This window comes from Rattus norvegicus, chromosome 8 (assembly GCF_021556685.1).
Source record: "Rattus norvegicus strain SHRSP/BbbUtx chromosome 8, alternate assembly SHRSP_T2T, whole genome shotgun sequence".
NCBI classification, from domain to species: Eukaryota; Metazoa; Chordata; class Mammalia; order Rodentia; family Muridae; genus Rattus; species Rattus norvegicus.
Window position 1 is genome coordinate 63,116,774 of NC_141541.1, and position 22,063 is coordinate 63,138,836.

Here is a 22,063-nt window from a genome sequence, read left to right on the forward strand (position 1 = left end):
TAGAAGATAGGTCTTCTGACATGGCTCAATTAGCATCTACAACAGGGGGATGAGAGGCCCGCAGCAGGGAGGCAGGTTTGTTGGTTCACGCGGGAATCCAGAGGTTACAATACCAAAGGAAACTGAACCGCACCAAAACAAGTCAGGACAGTCTTCCCACCTGTCAGAATTTGTGAGGGAGGCTGAGACTTGAGGAGCTGCGAGTGGATGGGGCTGGACCAGGGGCGGAGCCTAGAAGAATAGGGTGCGGACTCTGGGGGCGGGGCTGCGGGCCATCGGGGCGGGGCCAGGCGCCACAGCTCCGCCCTCGGACTCCGCGGATCTTCCACGGAGCAGCGAGGTGGGCTTCGTTCAGGCGCTGAAGAGCGAGCGGCGAGCGGCGAGAGACACCCGAGGAACGAGAGGAGTTCGGCGGCAGCCCGCTTGCTCGGCCCCTCGGGGTCCGGAGTTATCCGCGAGGCGGCCGTCGGCGGGCGGGCGATGGCGGTGCGGGGGTCGCGGCGGCGCGCGCTGCGCCTGCTCTTGATGGTGCAGCTGCTGGCAGGGCGCTGGCGGCCGACCGGGGCGGCGCGGGGCACGCGGGGAGGTGAGCTGGGGCGGGGCTGCGGGGCGCGGGGCCGCGCAGCGGGGCTCCGTTCCGTTCCCCTTTCTTCTGGAAATTCCGGGTGAGGTTTCAGGTTAGCACCCAAATGCAAAGAAAAGGCCCGTTTCGGTGTTCGGTGGCTGTCACCGTTGGGTGGCTGGTGTAGGGCGTGCCTCGGTACAACTTTCCTAGAGCTTGCCGCTGTCATCGGGCTTCCCACTTTGTGGCTCGTTCACGGTGTGGAGACTTTGGGCTTAATGCTCGCTCGCCTTTGAGACTTTGTAACCTACCCTCTCTTCCCTCACTCCTGCAGCGTCTTTGCTAGAAGAAGCAAACGTTTGCTGACGAAATGCTAGGCAGTTAACATCCCGGCTTCGGGACTCATGACTTATATCTCCGTACCTCGTCGCTTTGGAACACAGCTCGCTCACACAGCTCGCTCGTACCCCATTCCCAGCCCCCTCGCTCTCCCGCTCCCCGTCTCCCTCCCCAAGTCAGCGTTTCAGATGTTGTGTGATGGGATAGAAACAAACAAACAGCCTAGCTAATACTTTGAATTTCCAGTGCTTTAGCATATTTTAGTCAGCCCATTAAGTACTTTGGAAAAAAAAAAAAGCCATCAAACTACCATTTCTGGAGCACTGTGGTGTGTCCTATACTAGAGAAGGTGCGGCTCCTTTAAGTGAAAGGTTGCTGCACCCTGACGTTCAGTTTGAGTGAGCCGAGGATACCTGGTGGACCTTTATTTGTCTTTCTAGTCTTAAGGTTCATAGACTGTGAGTCCTGCTTTTCTTTAGGAAGTGGTAACTTCACAGACTAGAGGATGGGTCTATTGAAGCCATGAAATCTTTGCAGAGAGTGTTAACAGTTTAGAGAAGGAAAGGGATGTTCTTGTCTCAAATTATGTCTCCAGTGTGTCTTGTCTTAGGACAGAATTCAGTCCACCGCTTTTGTCCCTTGAAAAATGAGCACAACACTGCTTTACTTTTCCCAGCTGTTTTCGGGATCGATTGGTGCACATAAACGCCAGGCGGTGCCTGACAGCCTAGAAAATGGTATCCCTGCCTCTTTTGAGAGAGCTGGGAATTCGAAAAGGTTTCCCTGTTTTAAGATAAATCATTGTTGCCAAGTCTTCAATGGTGTGAATAGCTAACTCTTTTGCAGGGCTTGGTGTTTTAACCAGAGTTGATGACCTACTCTTTTCTGTTCCCACTCAGTGGAGCTTCTTTAATAATAACCATCTGTGTAATAGTTTTTCTCCCCATACAGCTCCTTAAGAACTACGATTCCTTTGTGTGTGGGTATGTGCATGGACTGGTAGAGGCCAGAGGTCAGCCATGGGTATTGTTCTTTGGGCTGTCCAATTTGTTTTTGTTTGTTTGTTTGTTTTTTGTTGTTTGTGACACTCTCTCACTGTAACCTGGGGCTCATGGGTTAGGATAGGCTAGTTGACCATCCTGTTGAATTCCATGGACCTGCTTGTGTCTGCCTCCCTAGTGTTGGGATGACTAGGGCAGTTTTTACAGATTAGAAGACCTTCTTGCTAGGCCTTTAACATTTTGCTGTGGGTTAAACCTAGGTCTTTGTGTTTGTGCAGCAAACAAACACTTTGACAAGCTGAGCCATCTCCCAACCCTTAAGAGCTTCTCTGCTCTTCTGTTTATCTTTGTGTCCTTAATACCTAGTTTATTATAGGAGTCTAGTAAATGTTTATAAATGGATGAATGGAATAATATTACCCTGGATATTTTCTCACTTGGAAGAAAAGGCCATTAAATATTCGCCTGGACGGCTCTAAACTTCTTAAGTTCTGTGCATTCTAAGTGAGTGTCGTGAGGAAGACCATGAGTGATACAGAGCGATATTGTTGCATATTTGCCAATACATGTTAATATGCTTTTGTGTTCTACTACCTTTGACTTCTCAGTGGCGGAAGCTCCGTGTGGAGTTAAGAGACCTAGGAGCTGGCTGTGGGTTCTTTTTTTTTTGAGGGGGGAGCATATTCAACTTTGCTGACTCCTTATCTCTCCCCCTTTAAGATGGCAGAGAGGGGTGGGTGTTTTTCAGAGAATTGATTTTTACATTTATGTTTTATTGTTCTCATGTTCATCTTAGATTCTCACCATAGCTCTTATGGCTTCCTATGAGCCAAATCCCAGACAAAAATAATTCTCGCCTCATCAGCCAGCAGCCATACCTATTTGGCTGACTGAAGGTCGAAGAGCTGTGGAAAGTAGCCTGGAAGGCAATTTCGTTGGCAATGAAATATAATTTACCAGTACATTAAGATAATATAGGTCTCTGAGCTGACCTGTGATAAGGACATTTATGGAAATTAAACAGTCATTAGTTAGGTGTAGTTCTTAGCTGTGCAGCATTTCAAATGGTTGAAACTTTTATTTTAGTGTATGTTCTTCAGTCAAAGGGAGGTAAAATAATTTCATAGAAATACACTCATGTGGCTGTCAACTTCACTTTTATCATTTATTCCCTATTTTTAAAGAAAGTATTGACATTTATTGAGCATGCATTCAGAGCTCCGACTTTGTACGTTTTTAACTCCCACGAAGCAACCACAGTGTGTGAAGTATTTCCAGCAACTCATCCTGCAGGATTCATTCAGGACAAATCAGGCGCTGGTGAGATGACTATAAACATAATTCTCCGCCTTTTTAGAGCTTAATTCATCAGAGGAGGAGGTTGGTATACAAGTCATTTGTATGATTTGGTCTAGGCTGCAGCTGATGGATGAGAGAATCTAGATTTGAACTTGGGGAGTCTGGCTGGAGCTTTGCTTTTCGTCACTATTCTTAGCTAACCTCATATTTTACTCAGCCAACAGAGGTGAAACGGAACAGGTATTTAACTTTGGGGGGTTAATATTTTAATATATACTTTTAGTGAAAATGGTTTTTTTCATACAATATCAGTTTCCATTCCTCAACTCTTCCTGGATCCCTGCCTCCCGACCCACACAACTCTATGCCCACCCAGAGAACAAACTAGAATTAAAAAAAAAAAAGAAAAAATACAAAATACAAACACATACATACACCACAAACAAAACAAAACCCCACTAAATTAGAAATCATAATATACAAGCGGAAAGACTGGTAAGACAAAACAACAACAAAACAAAATAACAACAAAACAAAATGAAACAAAAGCCCAAACAAAGCAATATGAGGCAAACATGTCTGCAAAACTATCATTGAGGTTGTTTTGTTTTGGCCATCAACTGGGCATGAGGCTTATCCTTAAGTGTGTTTAATATACCCAATGAGACTCCATTGGAGAAAACGAATGTTTTCCTTTACAAGAGGTTGCCAATTTGAACTTATAAGTGGGAGACCATGTCTGAGACACTATCTGGCTTGAACCTGTGTGGGCCCTGTGCATGTTGTCACAGTCTCTGTGGGCTCATGTGTGTGCCACTCCTGTTGTGTGTTTTCTTGACGTCACCCATCCCTCTAGCTCTCAGTCTTTCTGCCTCTTCTTCTGTATAGCTCCCCAAGCCCTTGGGAGACTGGTTTAATAAAGACGTGCTGTTTTAGACTAAGCATTCCAAAGTCTCTCTCCCTCTGCACACATTGCCCAGCTGTGGGTCTCTGTGATAGTTCCCATCCGATGTAGAAGGAGGCTTCTCTGATGGTGGCTGAGTGAGACACTGGTCTGTTAATATAGCAGAATGTCATTAGGAGTCATTTTATGGCTTTGTCCTTTTAGTGGAACAGTGGTATTTGGCTTTCTGTTTTGTGTAGTTGGTCTGAGATCCAGTTAGAATGGCTAGTCACTCCTACAGTGTGCTACCACTGCACCAGCATGTCACGTAGGCATGTCACTGCTGTGGATTGCAGAGTGTGTGGTAGAACATCTTCCAGTACCGTGAACACTAGTCAGTAGGAGTGACAGCTCTAGTTAGGCACCAGTTTGACTTCTCTGTGTTCTATGAGATATGCAAGTGTTGACTTCAGTCACAGGGCCTCACTATCAGTCTGTGGGAAACAACCAGTAGCTTTGACAATAGACCGAGATGTTTGGGGGTTTCCATGACATCCCTTTGGCCAATGACTCAGCTAGATGTAACTTTTCATTATTTGGTGAGTCTGTTTAGATTTCGTTCCTATATGTATGGAGTTATGATGACTGAGGTGATTCTAGGACTGGATATCTATCATTGTCTTTGTTGGTTGGGTATTCCCTTCCTTGATTTCTATTGCCCTCTCTGGAATTTTCCACCCCCACCTGCCCATGCCCATGCACGGAGACATGGTTTCCATGTAGCCCTGGCTGTATTGGAATTAGCTCTTTGGACCAGGCTGATCTTGAATGCAGAGATCTGCCTGCCTTTGCCTCCCAAGTGCTGAGATTAAAGGCGTGTTCCACCACACTGCCCTCTCTGGATCTTAGGAAAGTGTGGCAGCAGGGGTTCCCTGGTAGAGAGTGCATTCTGCAGGCTGGTGGGCATCAGAGAGGAATGAGATGGGTGAGAAGGAAGGCTGAGAGGGCCTCTGGGAAAGAGCTAAGGGGATCCTGTCCACACAAGTGGCACAGTCCCCAGGGAATTTGAGGTGTGGTGGGATCAAGGGTTTTGCACATAGATTGTAGTTAGACAAAGAATAGGTCTGGAGAGACAAGGATGAAAGGGATAGGATGGTCCTGGGTCTCTGTCAAGAGTTGGAGTCTCCATGGATGGAGCTGACAAAGGAATGGGAAGAGATAGAAGGCAGGGCTGAGAGGCTCCACAGAAAGGAGCATATGGGGTCTGAACCAAGGTTCAGCAGAGACCCAGGGAATGCAGGCAGGGTGGAAGCTGCCTTTGTCGTTTTTGTGTATACGCTTACATCTAACTTTCCACACAGTTTATTTTGAAATTAAAATTTATTTTGACCAGGTATGGTGGTACTCACTTGTATTCCCAGAACTTGAGTGTCATTGGAATTTCCAACACTAATAAGCTTGTATAAAAGACACACAATCCAGTTATTGTAATTATAAGCCATATGCCTGGATTGGGCAGATCTAGAGCTGTTCTCACTCTTCCCCAGCTATGAGACCCCTTGTTACCTGTGTTTCTCCCAGACACACAGCTCTGGTTCAGTGTGACTTCTCCTCCTCTTCCTCAGTCCTCTCCTCTTCCTCTAGCTTCTCTCCTCTTCTTCCTCCAGCTTCTCTCTTTCCTTCTCTACCTCTCAAGCCTCCAGTCCCACCTTCCCCCTCCACTGCCCAATCACAGGCTCTAGCCTTTTATTGACCAATTAAAATGGAGAGGAGGTTCACAGGGCATCACCTGAGTACATGATGGTTTACTTGTCAGGGGCCAACCCTTCCTGAGGAACCAATATTAACCCCAGAATATAAACAGCAGCAGGCTAACCCACTACCTTTGGGAGGCAGAGCATCAAGCTAACCCACTACTTTTGGGAGGCAGAGGCAAGAGGAGTTCAAGGCCATAGAGAATGGAAGAAATGTTTTGATAGCGATTCGCTTTTATAGAAGATTAATGCCTACAATATAAAAAGAACTTGAAAAAAAAACACCCCAATACAGAAACTCAGTCCTGTTGGTAAATGGGCTAGCACCCGTCAGAGGCTTCTCAAAAAGATGAAATAACAGATAGTCAGAGCACATATAAAAATGTTTCACATCCCTAGCCATCAGGGACAGAATTGTTCTTCTCCGACTCCTGAGAATCCCACTTGCAGTCCTGTTGCAAGGCCTCTCATACTTTGCTGTGTGAAGGGATCCCTTGGGGGTTAAGGGCATCTGGGGATTCAGAAGGTCAGAGGCAGGGCCTAAGACTCAAATATCTCTAAGCTTCCAAGGGAAGTTTGTGAAATTCATGCTGTACTTGAGTTTCTTTCTTTTTTTTCTTTTTTTTTTTTTTTTTTTTTTTGCTGGCTTGTTTTTAAGGCAGGGTCTCATGTAGGCCTGGTAGATGTCATTTTTGTATGTAGCCACTGCTGTGGAGAGCACACTTTAAGTAGGAGAGCTATCGAGGTAAGTCCCCATTCGTGTCAACTAGTGTCATTCTCAGGGTCCAGTGAAAGTAGTGTATGTTCACCTCTATGACACAAAACTAATAGAAGCCTGGGGTTGAGACTGGAGAGATGGCCCAGTGGTTAAGAGCACTGGCCGCTCTTTAAGAAGTCTGGAGTTCAGGGTTGGGGATTTAGCTCAGTGGTAGAGCGCTTGCCTAGGAAGCGCAAGGCCCTGGGTTCGGTCCCCAGTAGGAAGCGCAAGGCCCTGGGTTCGGTCCCCAGCTCCGAAAAAAAAGACCCCCCCCCAAAAAAAAGTCTGGAGTTCAATTCCCAACAACCACATGGTGGCTTACAACCATCTGTAATGGGATCTGATGCCCTCTTCTGGTGTGTCTGAAGACAGCATACTCATATACGTAAAATCAATAAGGAAATCTAAAAAAAAAAAAAAAATCTAATGACAGAGAGAGAGACAGAGACAGAGACAGAGACAGAGACAGAGACAGAGAGACAGACACACCTAGGGCAGGAGAGGAGAGATGGCGTAGTGGTTAAGAATACTTGCTGCTCAGGGTGTAGCACATACCCTTAGTCCCGGAGGCAGAGACAGGCAGATCTACGTGACAGCCAGGGTGATTCAGAGGGGGAAAGAAGTACCTGCTGCTCTTTCAGAACCCACATGAAGTAGTTAAACCACTGGAAACTCCAACTCCAGAGAATCCAGTGCTCTCTTCTGGCCTCTGTATGTACACTCACAACATGGCACACACATACACATAGATTTTTTTAAAAAATCTGAAAAGACTAATAGAGGCCAAGTACTAGCTCCTTGTTCACAGAAAGCAGCTCTCTACCCCTTTCCCTTTTCTTGTTTTTTCTTGAAACAAGGTCTCCTTGTGGCTAAGGCTGCTCTTGAACTCAAGGATAGACGAGGCTGGCCTCAAGCCCAAGGTCTTGGGGCTGGAGACATAGCTCATTGGTTAAGAGCACTTATTATTACAGAGGACCTGGGTTTGATTCCCAGCACCCATATGGTGGCTCACAACCTCCAGTCTCCAGTTCCGGGCCTCTGAGGGGATCAAGCACTCATGTGGTGCACACATGTACACACATGCAAGCGAAATACACGTACGCAGAAAGTTTTAACTTCTGGCTACAACAAACTCCTGAAGAATTCCTGCCTGAGCCACCTGGGTGCTGGGACTGTAGGCACGTGCCTGGTTCTCATTTCCATCTTTCTCTGTTTCCTTAAGTCATTTTAAGTCATTATTTGTTCATAACTGGACAATCCTAAGAAAAGACTCAGCCTCAGCTGAGAATGGCCTTCGACTCCTGATTGTCCTGACTGCAGCACAAATCTGGGCTGACAGGGGTGTGCCACCCCGACGGCTCCAGGGGAAGAGGTTTGCAGGAGTCTATGAAGGTCAGATAGGCTTCCCAGCTCCCCGCGCCCATTAGATGTTTTATTTCCTAACACTGTAAACGTACTAGCTTAAACATATATTTATTACCTACTGAAAGAATTCTAATGCCAAGTTAAAATAGCAAACTCTGCATTTATTTGATTTTGATAATGCTTAACCTTTTTTTTTTTTTGAACTCCTTGAGGACTATTGACTGGGCATAAACCTAACACTGCCTGAGGTCATTGTGTTACTCCTTAGGTTCTGAGAGTCAGGGAAAGAAGCAGAAATGAACTTTGTAGTAGCAGTTGCAGTGTAATTGTGTCCTGGAATTTTGTGTTAAAAATCAATGGAAAACAACACCCCCCGCTCATCTGTAATACTAAAACAATGATTAGTAAGCGTTCTGGCCCGATTTGTCACATCGAAAGCGCTGAGCTCATGCATACTTAGTCCCTCATATTAACTAAATACTTATGCTCCCTGCTTTATCCTGACAGCTCTTAAAATAGCTCTCCTAGGACCGCAGCAAGGAGGAGTTTTTTTTAAAAAGGTATTAAAGTCATTTTTTTTGTTAACTTAAAGAAAGATACAAGGAGACTTAGAGGGGAGCATTAACTACTCCAGAAATGCCTTCATTTTGGGTCGGGAATAGAGCATATCTCTCACCATTACAAATCCTTTTAGGTGCACGATGTATTTCACTCTCACGGAGCCTGTGAAGAAGTTAGGGAAGGCTCTTGGCAGTACCTAGCACAACTGAAAGTGTGCATACCCTTGACTTAGCAGTCCTAATTCTAAGGGTCAGCCTCTGCTTAAGAGGGGAAAGACAGATGTACGAGGATGCCAGTTACAGCATCTTCTGTAGCATCATCATTGAAAACAAATCCAGAGGGGTTGGGGATTTAGCTCAGTGGTAGAGCGCTTGCCTAGCAAGCGCAAGGCCCTGGGTTCGGTCCCCACCTCCGGAAAAAAAAAAAAAAAAAAAAAAAAAGAAAGAAAAGAAAAGAAAACAAATCCAAACGAACACCGCATAGACGCCTGCCTGTGAAACCTTAAAGTACGACCCGTGCCCATAATGCAGACTGATTTTTACTTATGAAGAAAGAATAGAGGTAGATGGATAACTGTAACATAGTTTTGAATGGAAAGTAAAGCCAAGGAACTTTAAAAGGGAGATATGTGCTATTCTGGGCATATATGATGTGCACGTGCGTTTGTAGTTAAAATGCGTACCCTTCAAATTATGAGCAGTTAACTCGAGTCAGAAAGAGGAGAGGTAGATTCCCTACTAAACGAACTGCTAGATTTGAATTGTAACAATGATTGTACCTTACTTTTGTAATGAACGTTATCATTCAGAGAAAAAACAGGTCAGGGCCTCTGCTGCATACTTGCTACTGTTTGAGCGGTGCTTCTCAGAGAGGGGCATTTTTTGGTCCCCCTCCTCCCACTGGGCAGTGCCTAAAGGCACTTATGGTTGTGGCATAAAGACAGTGTATCTGGGGTAGAAGCTGAAACACACAGCTCCAGGAGAGCTCCCACACAACAAAGAATCGCCGGTCTCAAAATGTCAGTCAAGCCAAGTCAAGAGATCTTAACGTTTAGATTAGAAGGTTCCAGCCATGTTTAAGCTTGCAGATTGTATATTGGAGCACATGCCAGAAAGCACCGTTCTTATTGTGCGGTGTCCTCTGCATGGCCACAGAATTCTAAGTACGACACAAACAAGTTTGCATCCCAGTAGGCCATATGCTGTGTCCTTGTGTTCTGTTCTGCCCCTAATGCAGCGGCCACCATGGTCACAGCCATCCTGGATCTGTTGAGAGGAAACACTGAGGTAGGTACAGACTTGGGTTCTGGTGTGTTTCCAAGCTGTGGCAGATGCTGAAGGCTTAACAACTTTTGGAAGAAACTAACCATTGCAGCAGATGTCTTAATTTGTAGGCTGGAAAAAGATTGGCAGTAGCCACATTTTTTCACCAACACGTTGGTGACTCTTTCAAGAATTCCTACTTTTCAGTGAGAAAAATTGTAATCCTTCATGGGAAAATGCCGTAGAGAACACTATCAGGCATCCCTAGAAGTGGCTTTTACAGTCCTTAACTGTATCTTTGGCTACTTAGGATCAACAGTGGGGAAAATGTAAATTTTTTTTTTTTTTGGTTCTTTTTTTTGGAGCTGGGGACTGAACCCAGGGCCTTGCGCTTCCTGAGCTAAATCCCCAACCCCGAAAATGTAAATCTTGAGAAACGACTTGGACATGGGCCTGGAGAGATGGTTCAGTGGCTAAGATCATTGACTGCTCTCCCAGAGAACTGGGATTTGATTTCCATTGCCCACAGGATGGCTCACAGCTGTCTGTAACCCACATTTCCGGGGGATCTTGTGCCCTCTTCTGGCCTCGACAGGCATTGCATGCATGTTTCACAGCTGAGCACTTGGGCAAGCATGGAGAAAAAATAAAACTAAATAGATATTACATTACTTAGATACCACCTGCTATAGTAAGAAAATTTATTTGATTTACATTAAAACAACTAAGCAGAGGTTATCTTTTTTTAATGTTATTTGTTTATACATGGGGTCTTAACATTGTATGTAGCCCAGCCTAGCTTTGAACTCAGGATCCTCCTGCCTCAGCCTCCCTCATTCTGGAGTTAAAGGTGTATATCACCACGCTCAGCTTATTAGTGTTTTATAATGAAAAATTGAAACATATAAAATTGGTCCAGTGTGGTCAGTTCTAGTAGCCCAGACCTGTAGATTCAACCAAATGAGAAACTTAGGCAGGAGGTCACAGTTTCTGGTCCTGCCTGGGCTACAGAGTGAGTTAAGGCTCAGCTGGAGAAACTTATTGAGAGCTCAGGAAGCAAGGAGAGGGCCGCGTGTGTGGCTTGGTGCCTGGCAGGTTGAAGGTCTTAGGTTCAAACCCCTGAACTGGAGGAATGGATGCTTTAGGGAGAGGGAACATCTAGTGTAATGGATTGAGAGTTCTTGCCATACATTACGAACAAGTATATTTTGCCGATGAGATAATCCTCTTTTTATATAGATTAGATATTATAGCATGCAGAGGTCAAAGGCCACACATTCAGGGAAGGTTTTCAGCTCTGCAGTTCTGTTCTCTTCTTCACCAGAGTGAAATTAAGGAGCAGGGGTATTTCTTTGGAAATGAGTGTAATTTTAGTAAATTACTTGACTTTGAGTCATTAGACAGTCCAGGCTGACCTTGAACCTGCTCTGCAGCCTGTGCTGGACTGGAAGTCTTGATATTTCTCCCTTAGGTCCCTGCATGCTTCAATTCCCTATGGGTGCCACCATCCCTGCTTTTATGTAAACATTTTAAATGTCATATTCCAATTCTTCAAGCGGAGACAGTTGGTATCCAGAATTAAAACTGAGTCTCTGGATGTTAATGACACACACATCCCCACACGATACCTGTCACACACATTCCACACGGTACCTGTCAGCTTAGCTTTCATTTGTTGGACTTTCGAAGACTTGAGAGGAGCTGTCATGGAGTGCTTATGTGCTTCTCCCAGGCGGCTTAACTACTTGGTTCCCTGGTTTTTTTTTTTCAGGGATTTGTGATTTATGGCAATTAGTACACTGACAATCTCCTCACTAGCTTTAATGACTAGGCTTGAAGGCAGGTGTGCTAACACATACCTGTGACTCTGGCACCAAGAAGTAGAGTCAGCAAGAGCTAGGACTGTATGCAAGCCTAGGTTATGGAGTAAGACACTGACTGAAAGGTTAAAAAAAAAACCACCTCCCCCCAAACAATCTGCTTTTCCAAACAACACCCCCCGCCCCTACACACACAGACAACTCGGAGAAAGCTTTGTCATCGACCACACTGAGAGTGCCTTGTACCACACACACGTTCTTCCTCTGTATCTTTGCAGGGTTCTGGTGCCTTGGACTGCCTGGAAAGCATCTCTGTTGGATATTGGAAGGCTTCAGAAAGGCTCTGCAGTAGCTGCTTGCTTTGTGTGATCGCCTATAGAGGCCTATCTTCTTCTGTTATCATAGCAATTATTTGTGGAATAAAAGCAAGCTGTTGCAGGCACTTACACACACACACACACACACACACACACACACACACTTCTAGCCTCCACAATAGCCTTTTAAGGTAGGTACTGTTCTATACCTGTTCTCACAGGTGTAGAAATCTATATGCGGACAGGTTAGGACACTGACCGTGAAGTCACATGGTAAATATTAGGGACCAGAATGGGCTCTAGCCTGAATATTTTAAAATTCCAAGTTTTGTTTTTGAGAAGAGGTCTTGATGGTCTTAAATTCTTAGGTTTAAGTGATCCTGTATCACAGCCTCTTGAGGAGTAGATCTCAGCCTGTGGGTTATGACCCCTTTGGGAGTCGCACAGCCTTTTCACAGGGGTCGCATATCAGATATTCTGCATATCAGATATTTACATTACAATTTATAACAGCAGCAAAATTACAGTTATGAAGTAGCAACAAAAGTAATTTTATGATTAGGGGTCACCTCCTGAAGAGCCACTGCTCTAGAGTGAGACTACAGGTGCATGCTACTATGCCAGCCTTAGCTCTCAAACTCTTAGCAAGTGTGCTGTGGTGCTCCTTATGTTCAAATCTGAGGCAGGCAAGGTCGCTATAATTTTAAGACGATGAGTCTAGTGAACTTCAGAGAAAATTAGGACAGCTCTCATGCCAGCTGTTCAACAACCAAAGGTAACATTCTAAATCGTTAGAGAAAAATGAGGTTCAGCATATGGTACCAAGTGATTACCGGCTCACTTATTCAGTTACATGTTTGTTCCTTGAACAGAATGCATGGCTACCATTCGTCTCTGTGTTATTAAGTGTAGAGACAGAGGGATGGGAAAAGCACACAGTGAGAAGACAGACTAACCATAGACACTCAAGGTCGCATAGCTGCAGTACAGATGAGCCACACTGCTCTGTGCAGAGGAGCCTGCAGTGGTAAATAGTTATATGCTCCTGGCTCTGGACGCGCCCAAGAGCTCTGGATCCGTCAATGAGAAGACAAATACACACAACCTTTATATTTTAATATGTCTAACTTGCTTAATGGTTGGGCACTTCCAAACCTCCCCGAGGCTAGCATACGTTCTCCTTGTTACTCCTGAGTTAACACTTTCTAATTATCTTTGCTGTCCTGTTTACTTCTGGGCAGCCCTCCCATGGGGCTGCTTTCCCTTTGCACCTACGTTTCGGCCATCTTATCATCCTATTCCTTCACGGCATGGTCCATCCTATGCCCTTTTCAGCCTCTATTCCTTCTCCTTCCGGGTTTCTTTTTTTTTTTTTTTTTTGAGCTGGGGACCGAACCCAGGGCTTTGCGCTTCCTAGGTAAGCGCTCTACCACTGAGCTAAATCCCCAGCCCCTCCTTCCGGGTTTCTTGCCTGGGAATCCCAAAAGTCCTGCCTCTGTCTCCCTGCCTAGCCATTGGTCACTGTCAACTTTATTTCCCAATCAGAGCCAGCTGGGAGGCAGGCTTCCTTTAGCCTGCAAACAGGTTTTTTTTTGGGGGGTGGGTGGGTGGGGGTAACAATTCGCATTAAAACACAAGCGCTAGAGGAACGCAATGAGAACTGGGGCAGGAAAGAGGTTTCAAAGAAGTGTTGGCCGAGATCTGAAGATTGACTGACTTAGCCAGGGCGCAGGGAAGGAAGGGCATGCGCCTCATAGATGGGAAGGTGTCCTAGGTCAGAAGCTGATCCCTTCAGTACAGTTGGAACCAAGGAGAGCAATGACAGCAGAGGGAGGGACAGAGCATGGGAAGCTGAAGAAGGCTGTTGGGCTGATGTGTAGCATCAGCCAGTCCATGTTTTGAAAGGAGTGTCTGGATCTTGGCTGAGAACCACAGCATGGTGAGCAAGTGGAGTGCAGCCAAGATGGCGCTATAACTGATCGCCTGGCCCGTGGCTCCTCCCTCTACCTGGATGGCGGTCTCGGTCTCGGGCGGGCAGAGAGACTCCTCCAGTGCTGGTATCCAGCAGCTTTTGCTTCTGGCAGTGTTTGGCAGCAGTAGTCAAGCGGTATCCCTAGGTATTCCCTCCTTTGTGCTTCCTGTATCAGAGCTTTTGGCTCGTGGCATAGCTGTGGTCAAGGCTCCAGGCGTGGGGGCGGAGCCCTGGAAACTTGAAGGCTCTCTGGAACTCTTCTTCAACCAGAGCCTGCAGGTTCTCCTCTCTGACCCCTTACAGCCTCTGTTCTTCATTTCAGCATTCTATTCTCTTGTTATTTCTGTTTTCTAACTTACTTTCTTTCTCCCGGACACTCTTGAACTGATTCACTGCCCCAGCTTGGCTCCCCGACTCAGCCTCTGGCGAGACCATTCAGGGTGCCTGTTTCCAGCGAGAGTAGGGTGCCTGAGGACAGCTATCAAATGTCCGCCTTCTTCCACCAGGCAGGACCCAAGGTCACTCATGCATGGCAGCAAGTGCCTTCACCTCCTAGGCCATCACATCGGTCACAGAAAGCCCTCTGCAGCAGTAACAGCAGTAACAGCAGGACTCCTCCCCTTCTGCCCAAAGTGGAAATGGTTGCAGGGTGGTCCAGAGTTCACTGATGCTTATGGAAGCAAGCAATCTGGTGCACATTGTTTAAGGCAGTCCCGGGGCTGCTCCTTTAGGAGCCAGAGTGATGAGCTGCAGTCAATCTATAGCTTTATTGTGATTTCTGTAGCGTTCTACACTCTATCTAGTAGATCTAGATACACTAGCTATCTAGTTATCTGTCAGGCCCATTTGTTTTTTGCTTAAGGCAACTGGAAGATCAAGGAAGAGAGCTAATTAGAACTCAGATATCTTCATGTTCCAGTGTGTGCTTAGTTATTAGGCCATGGTAGCAGAAGAGGTGCTTACAATGTGCGTTTGAAGACCTTAGTGGGAACTCATGGTAACTGATTTTAGCAACACTTAATGCCTGCACAGTGCTCGGGGGGGGGGGGGGATGGGGAGATCCCCTCATCCGTATCCCTTAGAGACCAGTTTGGTTATTTTCTTAGGGTTATTTATTGTATTTTGTGTTCACGAGTGTTTTGCTTGCATGTATGTATGTGCCTTGTGTCCTGGGAGGTTGGAGAAGGCACAGGATCCTTTGGAACGGGTGTTGTGGATGGTAGTGAATCACCATGTGCGTCCTGAGTACTGAACCTAGGTCTTCTGTAAGAGTAACAAGTGCTCTTAATAGCTGAGCCATCTCAACAGCCTGTGAGACTACTTTTAGTAGAATTTCTCCAGTTCTGGAGAGGGATTCAAGTAGCTTGTGATTAGCCGGTGATGGCAGAGAGAGTAGGAAATTTATGTGTTTGAGAATTTTTTTTTTCAGAGCTGGGGACCGAACCCAGGGCCTTGTGCTTGCTAGGCAAGTGCTCTACCACTGAGCTAAATCCCCAACCCCACGTTTGAGAATTTTTAAGGGCAAAGTCTGTTTGACTCTGATTATGTATAGCAGTGAGGGAGAGAGCGGTGTCAAGGGTAACTCACAGTTTTTAGACCACAGAACCAGACCTCTGATGGGCTCACTCTCTGCGATGGGAAAAACTGTCAGGGCCATTTTGGGAAGGTTATGATCATGTCCTTGGGATTCTCTTTATAATAGAGGGCAGAATTTACAAATATATAGCAAGACAAATTCAGTAATTCATTCAATATCTTTATATATAAAGTTAGACCAACTAAAATACAGGCTTTATATTTCTAGTTAATCAATGGATTTTACTTCAGTATATGTTTTTATTTTTTGGATGTATGGTGGTTTTTATTTACAACTCTATTGGCAAAAAAGGGGAGAACTTCAAACAGCTTTAATACAGGGCGCTGTAGCTGACCCTGTTGGATTGAACAAGTCCCATTCTCAGTGTCCATGTACAATACTGAACCTGCGTATGCAGTTTCCTTTATCAAGTGCACTGCTCACTTTTCAGGACGTCTCTAAAACATAAAGACAAAGGAAAGGAAGCCACTCATTAGAAACTGCATCAAACACAAGTGTTTTAAGTGTGAATTTGTTGTTCCTGGAAATTACACATGAATGAAAACAAAAGCTGGAAAAGCGGTTACACTTCCTACATGAGTGGACAGTTACAACAGTGATCGTCTTCCATAATGACCATTTTTAATTTATCACCAACTACTCTGAACGTACTAAGAGCTGTAGTCAGAGTCAGAAGAGAAGACGCAGGGAGAGTATTCCTTTTGGAGGACAGAGTCCCTCCAGAATCATCACGGGGAAATAAGCATCCTGTTGATTCCGGGTGGCAAAACAATTAACGTTGTCAATCTCAGTTCACGCTCATCGTATTGAGCCGACCTACTTTTCCTCCTTGTCGTCATTCTTCTGAATCAAGTGTGTCTAATTCTTCTTCTAGTTCATCCAGATCTTCGCCATCAACAGGAACAGCATCGATGGACCCATTTTCCTGTCCTCCCCCTCCGCTGACCTCGTCCAAATCACTTCTTTCACCATTTTCAGCCAGACCTCCAGAAGTTTCACTCAATTTGTTCTCGTCTCTATCTGACGCATATGTGCTGATCTTTCAAGACTGGCCACAGTGACCCCTGTCTCTTCTACATCTCTTGGGACGTGCAGGCTTAGATCTATGTCATTTACACCCACAGAGTCATCAACCTCATCACCTCCTGTTCCCTGAATATAACGGGTATTGTCTGCTTCCTCGCCGTCATCATTGACCAACTCAGGACGGAATTCAAATACCTCATGACCACTGATCACCAGCGCTTCCCTGCTTTCAGTCAGCTTTCCGCCTCTCCATATCTTGTTCAAGTTTATCAATCTTTTCTTGTCCTTTCCTTTTCTTCCATGGGAGAAAAGATTCTAGAGTGATTTTGGTAACATTTGGACCTAGGGCAGAACCCCCTCTTTCAGTTAGATCTTCTAGTGAGATTTCGTCGTTTTTCTCTTCTTTCTTTTTGTCTTTCTTTAGCACAAACCCAGGAGGAAGTGCGAGGCGATACATGCAATTGTCCCCACCTCCAGGGCACACCCAAAGCAGCCATACTTGTTATTTTCAATAGCTTCAAGAAAATGCACACTATTTGAGTTTTTGTTTTTTTCTTTCCGCCTCACTGTGCTTCTCGTTTTCTACTTCTTCCAGCCTCTTCTCATCCCAGTTATCCACAGTATCCTTTTCAAGTTCGTCGTCTCTTGCATCAATGTAAACACTTCGCTTTTCACATCTTCTCTCCCAAGTGGGGTCATGAGAGAACCTACACTCACCTCCTTTAGTCCACTGTCCCTGTCTGAAGAATGCGCACACCACAGATTTGAGGTCCCCACCTTTACTTATTTTTTGTGCAGCAACAACCAGTTTGAACAACCCATGTAGTTCTTGTGGTTCTTTCTCCAACTTCTTTTCAGCTTCACTTTGTGCTACCTGATGTGGATTCTGTTGTCCAAATTTCACTTGATGAGCGACAGCCTTAATAAATTTCTGTCGCTTTGCTCCCTTCTTATTCTTTAGTCCAAAAGTTTTGTCCTCAATGATCTCCTTCTTCTGCTCTGCCTTGTTGCTGTCCCCAGCCTAAGCCTGTTTCTTGGGGGGCATCTCCGAGGCGGGGGCACCAAGCCGTCTGTGACACAGATGGCTACCACTGGGGCGTCCAGCAGCGCGGCGGGAGTTCAGTATATGTTTTTATGAAGGAAAGTTAGAATTTATTAAGTCTATCTGAATTTGAATATCAATCCCGATATCCTGACAGTGGAAAAACCTTTACTTTTTGTTTTGGCAGCGAGAGGCATTGGACCCAAAGCTACATTCCAGTTCTTGTAGTCCACACAGGGAACAAATTAAATACATACATACATACATACATACATACATACATACGTACATACAGATGTACATAGATGTTAGATACATACATACATACGTACATATATACCAGCCCCTGGTATTTAAATGGTAAGTTGCTCTGTATTAACTTTGAATGTTTATTAAGAAGTTTAGGATATTTATTTTTTCTTACCTTTTTATATTATTTGATTTTATTTATTTATTTGTAATTTTTAAATTATTTATTTACTTTATATCCCTATTGTGGTTTCCCTTCTCCTTCCTTCTTAGTCCTTCCCTCTCCCCTGCCATCTCAATTCAGAATATTTCTATAGTGACTAATCTCATTTAACTAAGAATTATATCTGAACCCGAGTGTCTCTAACTTGACTATAGTGCTTGAATTTCATTTTAAAAGTCACATTAGGAGACTGGAGAGATGGCTCATGTGTTAAGAGCATGTACCGTTCTTGTAGAAGACCTCAGCTTGATTCCAGCATTCACATCAAGCAGCTCCCAACCATCTGCAACTCCAGCTCTGGGAGAATCTGACACCTCTGACCAGTTTGGGCGCCTGTATTCGTAGAGAGCACATACCCTTGCCATACACACATATAAACCCTGGACACACACACACACACACACACACACACACACACACACACACACACAATTTAAAAGAAATCTTAACACTAGCTGAATGGGTGTAGTGGTGGGCCTATCATCCTGGTACTTTGGAGGTGCAGGTAGGAGGATCAGGAGTTCAAGACTATACTCAGTTACATAGGGAGTTCAAGGCCAGTCCGTTTCAAACAAACAAATAAACCAAAAACAATAGTAACTTAAGTTTTAATAGGATTATTGATAACGCTGATTTTCTTAAAGTATGGGTGCTTGGGGGAGAGCAGCCAGCATTCTAATTTCTCAAACTTGTTATGCAGGGTTGCCTGAACTATCCTCTGCTGCCAAACATGAAGACAGCTTGTTTAGGGATTTATTTGAAGACTACGAAAGGTGGGTTCGCCCTGTGGAACACCTGAGCGACAAGATAAAAATCAAGTTTGGCCTTGCGATATCTCAGTTAGTGGACGTGGTAAGTATTCATGCCATTCCATGCCCCACCCCTGCTTAGGGAAGTCAGGGTTTCCCAGGTGTCTGTCAGCCACCGGAGGTTACCAAGGTGACCAAACATAGCCCTTTGCTCAGGGGGCTATTCAGAGAACAGTTACTAGTGTGTCACAGGCAGAGTAATGACACCCTGCTTATAAGTTGTTGTGAAGTTTAGAAATTGTTTTATGTCATTTGCTAGCAGTAAGTCTATCCTTAGTGAAATTTAAAGATATCAAAACATTTTATATTGAGGTTCCCCTTAAATGTATGTGAGCGTGTGCTGGGACTTCAGTCTCAGCACTAGGAAGGCAGAGGCAGGTGGATCTGAATTTGAGGCCAGCCTGGTCTACATAGCAAGTTCCAGGATGGCTAGGGCTAAACAGAGAAACCCTGTCTCAAGAAAGAAAAACCATACTTCAAGCATATCAGGGACTAGAGAGAGGCTTGGTGGCTAAGAGCTCGGGCTGCTCTTGCAGAGGTCAGGGTTGCTTCCTAGTACCTGTGTAGTGCTCACTACCACTCCTCCCAAGTTCTGAAACTCCAGTTTCAGGGGATCTGGTGCCCTCTTCTGACCTCCATAAGCACTGTGTGCACATGGTGCATATACACACATGCAGGCAAGACACTGATACACATTAATAAAGCAATTTTTCCAGAGAAATTTTATGTATCATCTATCAGGGGTGAATTTTCTGCTTCTCAGTGTTTACCCTAAGGAAGTCACACTTTGAAAACTAATTTCTTCTTGTTCTGATAATACCAATAATTCTTTTTTAGTATAGTGAGCAAATATTTACTTATATTAAAAATAATATTAGTGTTATGAGTACAGAAGTAACATGATTTTTACAGAGTTTTTAAAGTATAAAAAAGTAGAAATAAAATAAACAGATTCATATTGTACCGTCCATTGGTGACTAATGTTAATTCTTGATAGCTGAGGTAAGAGGGTGGTTCACACTTATCCCAACACTTGGGATTGATAATCAGGAGTTCCAGGCTATCCTCTACTACAGAGGGAGTTTGGGGCCAGCTTGGGCTCCTGAGACCCTGTATTTTAAAAAATACAATTTGTGTATTTCTTGCCATTTTTTTCCTTTTGTGCCATTTTACAAACTTGGAATGTTTATTTATTTCTTTTTTGTGTGTGTGTCTATGAGTACCTTGGCTGTATGCACTTCTGTGCATCATGGCCATGTCTGGTGCCTAAGAAGGTGGTGAACCTTTGTGGGAATTGAACCCAGGTCCTTTGCAAGAACAACACATGCTCTTAACCACTGAGCCAACTCTGCAGTCCCTGAGATGTGTTTCTGATACAATTTTGCCAACTGCTTTTCTCTCAAATTCTCGTATTTCTATTTGCATAAAATGGTCTAGTTTTCTTATAATGATGTTTGTACACGAATGTCTGAATTCTCCTTCCTTTAAGAAGGGCAGGCTGAGTACAGTAGCACATGCCTTCCCACCCTTTAGAGCTAAGGGAATGCCGTGCTCATCTTAGATCCTCCCTTGAATTTGAGGAGATGTCGTAGCTGAGACCCTGAAACCTAAATATAGAATTGCTAGCAGCATATGCTTTAGGGTCGTTTACCTGAACTACAGAATGTTTAGAGGAGCAATAGCGGGTTCATCTTTTTTTTTTTTTAAGATTTATTTATTGTATATGAGTACACTGTAGCTGTCTTCAGACACACCAGAAGAAGGCATCAGATCTCATTACAGATGGTTGTGAGCCACCATGTGGTTGCTGGGATTTGAACTCAGGACCTCAGGAAGAGGAGTCGGTGCTCTTAACCACTGAGCCATCTCTCCAGCCCAAGGGTTCATCTTATTTTCTTGAGAACCAGATGAATTAGCATTGTGTTCATTCCGTATGAGAGGAACACACATTTGTACTGAGACGTACCAATTATTGTGTTTAAAGCTGATGTTTTTAACACCATATTGTTAAAGTTTGAGAGAGAGGGGGAGAGGAGAGGAGAGGAGAAGAGAGGGAGGGAGGGAGAGAGGGAGGGAGGGAGAGAGAGAGAGAGAGAGAGAGAGAGAGAGAGAGAGGAGAGAAGGTGGGGAAAGAAGCAGGGCAGGGCAGCTGTAAATCTCAACTGGTGCAGGGAGGAGGGAGATGGAGAGGAGAGGAAAGCCTTTTTTTTTTTTTTTTTTTTTTTTGGTCTTTTTTTTCGGAGCTGGGGACCGAACCCAGGGCCTTGTGCTTCCTAGGCAAGCGCTCTACCACTGAGCTAAATCCCCAGCCCTGAGGAAAGCCTTTGAGTTGGGGTCAGCAGTGAAGGTCTGAGAGCAGCTATAGAAAGAGGGCAGGGTCTTCAGAAAAAAACGAAGAGAAGGCCAGAATGTCAGGGAAAGCAAACTCATGCTTTCAGTTGATATTCAAAGAAGAACTAGAAAGGAGAAATGAAGTTACATTTTCTGGGAGGGGGTTGTCAGAACTCAGAAAGGTAGGCGGTGGCTTGTCACCGTTAGGTGATGCCTGTCACTGTGAGCAACTGCCACAAATGCACACATTCCTGAAGAATTACTGCCATGTAACAGAAACAAACAACCTTCCTTCTTCTTTCCAACAGGATGAGAAAAACCAGCTGATGACGACGAACGTCTGGTTGAAGCAGGTGCGTACGGCAACCGCACAGGCACGGAGTGAGCAGCTGGCAGCACTGTGTATGACGGGCCCTACAGCCAGGAGGAGCTGGGGGGTGCCCTGTGGATTGTCAGATCGCAGAAGCCGAGAGTAGATGGAGTTACTGCGCTCACCGTGCGTGTGTGTGTGTGTGTGTGTGTGTGTGTGTGTGTGTGTGTGTGTGTGTGTCTGTATATACTCGTTTTGAACCAGGGTCTGGTTCTGTAGCTTCAGTCTTCCGCCTTCCTCCTCCCAAGTTCTGGGATCAGCACTGGAGAAACTGCATTAGCGGAACTGACAGAACTCACTGCTCCTCAGGATCTCCATCCTAGTGCCTTAGAGACTGACAGTCTGAGAGAGGACCACACGGGAATGAGTACGGAGAGCGTTAGGGACTGTACTTGTCAGCAAGTAAAAGGCCCAGAGGAGGGATCGCATCTAGTAAGGGAACCGGTGTGGCTAGCAGTGTGTGAGCCACGGGGAGGGGTGTGGAGATAGGGTCCAAGGAGCAATGAGAAGCCACTGGAATATTA

At 45.0% G+C, this 22,063-nt stretch overlaps 1 protein-coding gene and 1 pseudogene across 1 annotated transcript in view; one reads left to right on the top strand and one right to left on the bottom strand.

The window, feature by feature from the left end:
• Positions 1–423: 423 nt before the first annotated feature.
• Chrna5 (cholinergic receptor nicotinic alpha 5 subunit) overlaps positions 424–22,063 on the top strand; it is a 28,227-nt gene continuing 6,587 nt past the window's right edge. The window contains 3 exon segments of the mRNA NM_017078.2: positions 424–586; positions 18,730–18,881; positions 21,478–21,522. Of these exon segments, the coding sequence (NP_058774.2) occupies positions 481–586; positions 18,730–18,881; positions 21,478–21,522 (303 nt within the window). The 5' untranslated portion in view covers positions 424–480.
• Positions 16,325–17,560, bottom strand: Zc3h15-ps2 (zinc finger CCCH-type containing 15, pseudogene 2; annotated as a pseudogene).